At 40.3% G+C, this 7500-nt stretch overlaps 1 protein-coding gene across 2 annotated transcripts in view; it reads left to right on the top strand.

The window, feature by feature from the left end:
- LOC137976504 (serine-rich adhesin for platelets-like) overlaps positions 1–7500 on the top strand; it is a 33624-nt gene that overhangs the window by 8027 nt on the left and 18097 nt on the right. For both annotated transcript variants that reach the window (XM_068823872.1, XM_068823873.1), the window contains exons 5-9: positions 728–859; positions 2589–2686; positions 3869–3938; positions 4745–4769; positions 5230–7500. The exon at positions 5230–7500 is cut by the window's right edge and continues 158 nt beyond it. In XM_068823872.1, the coding sequence (XP_068679973.1) occupies positions 728–859; positions 2589–2686; positions 3869–3938; positions 4745–4769; positions 5230–7500 (2596 nt within the window). The remainder of the gene's footprint in view (positions 1–727; positions 860–2588; positions 2687–3868; positions 3939–4744; positions 4770–5229) is intronic.

The raw sequence follows: 7500 nt of genomic DNA, 5'->3' as shown, positions 1-7500 counted from the left end.
CCAAAATGGCCGCCAGTTTAGTATTCTTTTGTTTCCATGCAAATTGGCCCTTATGGCCTCATTCAAGGTTAAATATTCTATTGAATTTTACGTTTGAAAGCACGGCCATAAGTGCCAATTTGCCTGGAAACAAATAAAAAATACTAAAATGGTGGCCATTTTGGAATAAGGTGTATGTGTATCTCTGGACGTACAGTACTTATCAATGTTGTACAATGAAGTTGCTCAAGAAGCATGTTAAGCGAAATCCTGTTGACTGCTGGAAAGAGAGCAATCTGTCCTGATCTTTGAACGTGGCAAATAGTTTTGGGGAGCTTGAAAAAGTGCTAACTGAAAGTTGCAAATTTACAATTCACTACCTTTTACATGCCCTTGGCAAATTAGGCTAAGATGTATGCTATATATCCATGTACCAGTGTGTGTAGGGTGCAAGGAGCCCAATCAAATTAGCTCAAGGGGTATGGATATTCTAGTTGAACAACAGGGGCGGATCCATATCGGTTTCCACTGTTTTACGGAAATCAGTCAGAAACACTGGAAAGGGGACTTTGGAGAATAAAAATCCAGAAAATTCCTGGGGGTGTTTACCCCCAGACTCCCCAGAAACTCATTGTTTTGGAAACCAGTTATTACTTGTCCTAGATCCACCCCTGATCAACTTACTTTAGAAGAAAATACGTTTTTTTGTTAAATTTAATGTCAGTGATGAGAAAACATTTTTTTGTAGATGTGTGAGAACAAGAAACAGTTCTTGGCGTGGATGAATGTCATCTGGGATTGTTATTTGCATTTTGTTCGCCACTATGGAGACTTTTTGCCAGGAGTGTTTGACCCTTTACCTTTTCTTGAATTGCCCAAAGTAAGTAATATTATTTACAGTGACAGCAACTTTCTTTCAGTGTTGTAAACCAATTGTCGGATCCGAAGTTTTCAGTTCATGATCAGTTGCAGCATGGAAATAATTAATTTTTTTGGATCACAGTTGGGCTTCTTTCCTCCAACTAAGAATTTTTTTGTTCCGTGGTTGAACATCATGGTACTGAAATTGTTTGAAATTTGTTCATGAAAGTGAGCTGGACTGTGAAACATGATGGATGGATCAAAATCAATGTTCAATATTTTTTGGCATATTCCAGAAAAAATTGACAGTCTTATATCCAGGATGCACCTCTTTGTAAACTTGTCCTGTCTAATGATAAACCACTAAAACCTTCACAGACACATCGACAGCTGATGCTTGTAATAAAGTTTGATAAGACAAGATAAAGATTGAGAACTCTTGGAGGGAAACCCAAAGGTGTCCTGTTAAAACATACCCCTTTTGCTCCCCCCCCCCCCCCCCCCCCCCCTTTCAAACATGTTGAAACAAAGTTGAATCGATGTTGAATGAGTTTAAAAGCATTATTTTCAACTTTACTTCATCAACCATGCAACATTTTTTTTTGTTTTCACGAATACAATGAGCGTGCGCGCTAATCATTCTCTCGATGATGTATCGTGTTCGTATCCACAGTAACAACCGCGGCTGCAGCCTGGGACTGAATACAAGACCTCTCAAATTAATGTTGAATGGCATCATGTCGAAACCATTTGCCCACCCCAGCAATCAACATTGTTCAATATCGTTCAACAAAATTGAAAGGATGTTGAAGCAAATGTTGAAGATGTTTCCCCACGCCATAAGCTACAAAATGACAATAAAAAATTGCTAAGAAATGAAAAACAAAGTAAATTAAATTTAAAATTGAATTTAAAGATGATAACGAGATCGTCTAAATAATAGTTCCTCAGTCAGCTCCTAGTTGTGAGGCTGTTAGGTAGTGAGTTCTACTGTGTAACGTCTCCATAAAGGAAAGTTCAATGTCCTGAGTTGGACTTGTATGCTGGAATAATTTGTAATTTATCCTTATTTCAAGACTGTTTCTAGAATGTACTGCTTCTAGCGTGCAATCAACCTTTCAGAAAGATGTTCAGAGGCTAAGGCCCTAACACATTTAAATGACAGAACGCAATCACTAGAAGACGGTATGCTTTGTGGGAACCTAGTCACCCTTGGCGTGAAAACTCTTTTATGCAGGCTGAGGTGTAGCATGTCTTGTGTTGGGAGTCTGAGTTGCAAAAGCTTAGAATTGAATATTTTCTACCCATGTAAACCATGTGAGCATTAGCCCTACTAATTAATTAATTTATTTATTTATTCATTTACTCTTATGATAATATACTATAATCGATAAAATCACAATAATACTACACACGAAACAACGAAAAACAAACAAAAAAGTGAGAAAGAAGCAAAACCCGAAAGGGACAAGTGCAACAGGACTAACATCGCATGCGAGACACGGCCCCTAAATGGAATTCGCCCCACACAAGAACAGAGAAAAACTCTGGCTAGGGTGGGACCATGGGTAGAAAATAGCACTTCACATTGCCCCCCAATAGTTAATCTTGTTCCGATAAGGCTGCAAAATTGTTCCATAAAGAGGTGATAGCCCTGGTTACGGTTCATTGTAGCTTGTCGTAAATTTGAGGTATTCTAGAACTTGGAGCAAATCAAATTGATTATTTCTCTGTAATTTTGTTCACAGAGTGTATCTGCTACTTGTTTTACCAAAGCATCTTATATTTTACAAGCCTGTCAGCGTCGTAAACACGTTCTTGGCGGATGCATTCTATACAGTAACAGGTTGGAGAGATTAATTCACTATTTGTAATTCTCTGTATAGGGAACAGATATCTGTTTACAAACAGTGCTTCTGTTATTCAAATTTGTCAGCCACAGGAACAAAAGAACCTTTGTTTCGACAGCCAATGAGGCTCTGGTTGACACATTAATGACAGTAGTTGACGTCAACAATATCTTCCCCATTGTCGGCAAGATTTCTCAAAAGTCTGGTTTTGCAGAATTTAAGACACCGTTTAATTTCCAGCAAGAGTTACTTTTCATCTACCTGTCCGTCATTCAGTGTTGAGTATTCGTCAATGTAACATTCGTTACCTCGAAGAGGAAAACTCTCCCCTACTTTAGTAAATGGCTTGCAAACTGGCCATTATCTTCCTGTCTTCCCATTTTAGAGACAAATCATTAGGTATTTCCAGACCGCCATGAACGAGCGGACAAGGCTTGCATCTAATAGATTTGATGTCACCTCTTCCAAGGCTGTGCCGTCCCCTCTGTGCAGTGCATACCAGATATATCGTCCCGGTTCTGAGTCTATCGGAAGATAAATTTCGGTATCATGGACACTGTGATGAATGATGGAAGTGGCTAGATTCCTTCTCTTAACTCATATTTTTAGGGACAATTGCATGATCATTGTTGTATTTTGAAGTTTTGCAGTTGATTTTAAAATAAATATTTGTTCCTGTTTTCAACAAATTCTGCTTATTCTTCTTCTTCTTCTTCTTCTTCTTCTTCTTCTTCTTCTTCTTCTTCTTCTTCTTCTTCTTCTTCTTCTTCTTCTTCTTTTTCTTCTTCTTCTTTTTCTTCTTCTTTTTTGTCGCAGAGGCCTTAATGTCCCACATTTTGAATTTTTATGTCATCTTTCGCGTTCATTTCCTTTAATGGCCTTCAAATCGCGTTAATTTAAAATACGTTAATTAACACGAGCGTTAATTTCCGATAAGAAGGCAAGTCATATTGATATAAAACACACGGAAATTCACGTTAATTCCAGGTATGCAAACAAAACTTTTTGAGAATTCGCGTACAATTTATAACGCGTAGATTTTGTTCGCTTTGTTAACATGCTTCGTTTTATTCCCGCGATAATGTAATTTGACACTGGCTATCTTGAACTAACATTTTCTCCAAGAAATTTATTCGCAAAATCTCTTATTTCTTTTCTTTTCCTCCTTTGTTTTTTAGAATTTTATGTACACAGTTAGAGCCCTCCATAACAGAAAGATTGCTTCTTCTTAAACCAAACCAGAGGAACGTAAGTTTGCAAGCCCAATCGTTGTACGGGGCTATCGTTGTATTCTCGTACTTTTAAAAATCATCTGTCACTTTCCATGTTAGAGAACAATACATTACCTAGTATAACCAAACGTTTTTGTTTATATGTGGATAGTAGAACGAGGAGTTCGAGATTGCAAGGTTAACAAAACGTTAGGCAATTTGAGGCGGCCAGTTGGCTCAATCGAGAGTGTACTGGTCTTCCATGCTGGAGGTCGCGGGTTCCAATCCCTGCAAGACCAATACACAGGGTCCTTAAACAACTGAGGAGAAAGTGCTGCCTTTGTAATTACGTCTGCAAAATTAATGGTTAGACTCTCTAGTCTTCTCAGATAAGGACGATAAGCCGGAGGTCCCGTCTCAAAGTCCTTGTTCCCTTACTCTGTGGGACGTTAAAGATCCCACACACTATTCGAAAAGTGCTGGGCACGGAGTTTCCGGTGTTGTGGTCTGTCCTTTCCTTCAGCAATGTGGTCGGCTTGGTAGGATTAGCTTGAAAGGCCTTCTGTGTGAATGAGACCACAATTGTGTATAACAGCCAGGAGTCAGGCTACTTGTCCAAGTGCTGGTGCCTCACGCAAACTTAAACTCAAACTCAGAGAGTGTTTTTATTGCGGAACTGATAAATATCTTCTGTTTGCTTGTCCAAAAAACGAACTATTCAAAATGTATTTGGAGTTGATTTGTTGATAAGATGGCGATTTGGGTTATGTCAAAAGAATATGTTATAAAGTATTAGAGTACAAGTAACTAATTTTCTTCTGTCTCCTTTTTTTTTCGGCACAGCATCCAGCAAGGCCTGTTAAAACTGGTAAGCGGCTTCTTTGTGCTGCTATAGTATTAGGGGCATCGTGGCTTAAGTTTTTTACCATTGGAGGGTAAAGACAATCACTTTTGTGGCCACAGAGTAATATGCCACTGGAGTGAAATAACCCATATATTTTTCCAATGAAAACTACGAACTGTTAAGGGCTGGTGTTTTCTGGGGAATAATTTCTTAGCTATTTCTTTGTTTACTTCAGGCTCTTTCTGAAGGCGAGTTACACTTCACATACGAACGAAAGGTTGTAATAAGACTCGCTTTGAAAACGAGGCCATAGTAAAGTCGGAAGCGTGGTCTATGCAATTGATATAAGCTGCGTCATTTCCGCTCTCCCCAACTTCTATCTTTTCTTTTTCATCGATTTCGGCACACGTTTAGCGTCTACCCGAGGTTGGCGGGCCACCTCACAGTTATATTTATTTGAACGTCCTATTTATCTTCGTATTAGGACACGATTTGCCATTTGGTGTTCGAATCCTCAATGCATTCCTTACTCTGTCTGAGTATCTGAACCTCTATGATGCCCTAACGGAATCTGCATACAGGCAGCCGGGATCTCAAGAATCTCCAAGGGCATTCCCTGATATGTACCCGACGTCCTCTCCAAGTGTGACCGATGAGCAGTTTCCACGGGAGGGGAACAGTGATGACCTTCAGCACATCTCTAGTTATAATGGTGCTGATTCAAGACGGAACCCAACTAGTCAAATCTCTAAACAAGGGCATATTGGTTTGTCATTCCATTCAACGGAAAATGTAGCCTCTCCTTATCCTGGACACATTCCGAATAGTTCTTCGCCTCAGGCTGACAAAAGAGAAATGGCCTCTGTGATTGTAAATCAGAGAGAATCTAGAACAAGTATTGGAGCCGACTGTTTACTGGCAAGAGGATCGAGAGAAAAAGACGGAGATCGATTGGGTCAGACTAGAAGGGAAACGATTAAGAATCATTATTTATGGGGTGAATCAGGTTTGATGCAAAAGGAGTTTGGTGAAACTTCTAACACTGCGATGGACAAAAATCAACCCGCTGACGGAAATAAGGTTTTTGTTTCGCCATCTAACAATAGGATTGACGAAGCAAGCCACAAAGACGACAATGCCGCAAGTTCAGCGAGGAAGAGGTTTGCGTCTCGTGTTCGACCCGCTGAAAAAAGGACTCACGAAGATCAAGGTTCCAGTGAGGCATTTACCATTTTAGCTGAAAAGTCTGTCGATGAGCAAAATGATGCAACTGAAGAAACAATTGTGGGTAATGCTCAACACAATGAACTAAATAATAGTGATGCAGCTGTGGTATCCTTAAACACAGCTCTTGCGGATCATTTTTGCGACAGCAACAGGGAAGGTGATGCTGCCAAAGAAGGTTCCGGATTTAAAGTTGAGGAAGATTCCAGTCTGGCTTTCGATTGCAGCTCAATCGAGAGTAATATATCAAACGACGTTGGCCTTTACATGGAATCTATTGATGTCTCGGGATTAAAGGTTGTTACATCCAGGGAACGTACGCTGGTTCCCGAGAGTGAGGACGAAACATTTATTCCAGGTTCTTTCAGAGACGGGAACGTTGTTGGGGAGGGGGAGGTAAAGGGGACAAGCGATCCAGCTTTACTTTGTCGGACTTATTGTACATCAAACTGTAGGACGGAAAATGACGTTTCGGCAGTCATGAGATTAGTTTTGGATGAAATAATCACACAAGTTTGTGAAATAATTAAGAACAAGAATAACCATTCTTCGGGAGCAAGATGCGAAGGATGCGTAGAATTACGATCTGATGACTTTTTATGCCCAGACGCATTCAATCAAGCGGACGTTTCTCGTCAAAACTCTAACGTTTATGCATCGCCGCAAAGGGACGACGCAAAGAACATTAGAACGTGCTCTAAGACAAGTCCTGTGTATTTTGAGCAAGGTTTGCAGAGTGATTCAGCCCGTCGTTCTCCAGCACCCGTTAGTGTGAATTTTGCAAGAAAAAATTCGGATAGTCAAACAGAGAGAACATCTTTTATTGACAAAATGCAATCGATGGGTGCAAGTTCAAGCGGGGACCTTAGTTTAAGAGGTGAGTCAGTAAAGACCCCAGTTGTCTGTGACTCGTTTTCGGTTAGCAACCTTAATGAGCACTCTCCTGAAAAAGTCATGGAAAAATATTTCGCTTGCGAAGATTTAAATGCGGCCGCGTCAAAAATCGGAGAGACTAGGAGAAGTGATTCAGACATTACATCTTCAAACACTGCTCTAGGTGCAGAAATTGGACTTGGGTTAACTGTGACACATTCAGGCAATCAAGACACTAGAATACATACTTATACTTCAGCGGGTGCACAGACGACTTCTGTATGCATTACGAAGTGTGAAGGTGGGAAACCTGTGACAACATTACCTCTTTCAGATAGTGCGGAGACAGCGTCACTTGTTTCGAGAAATAGAGAGAGTGGGGATCCGTATGCGACCTCTGCTTGTAGTGCATTTTGCAATGATGGGAAACTTGTGCCAGTATCACCCGTTTCAAGCAGCTCAGAGAGTGAAAGTGGCAAACCCGTGACAACATCACCTGTTTTAAGTAGTTCAGAAAGTGAAGATTGGCAAACTGTGAAAACATCACCAGCTTCAAGCGGCACAGAGAGTGAAGGTGGGAACCCTGTGACTGCATTTTCTGTTTCAAGTGGTAATGATTCCAAGACTTGCATTGCTATTGGTCAGGACTTAGTATCAT

The sequence above is a fragment of the Montipora foliosa genome, chromosome 11 (genome assembly GCF_036669935.1).
Source record: "Montipora foliosa isolate CH-2021 chromosome 11, ASM3666993v2, whole genome shotgun sequence".
Classification (NCBI taxonomy): domain Eukaryota; kingdom Metazoa; phylum Cnidaria; class Anthozoa; order Scleractinia; family Acroporidae; genus Montipora; species Montipora foliosa.
Note: the sequence above shows the minus strand (reverse complement) of the source record. Positions and strands in the feature narration are given on the sequence as shown.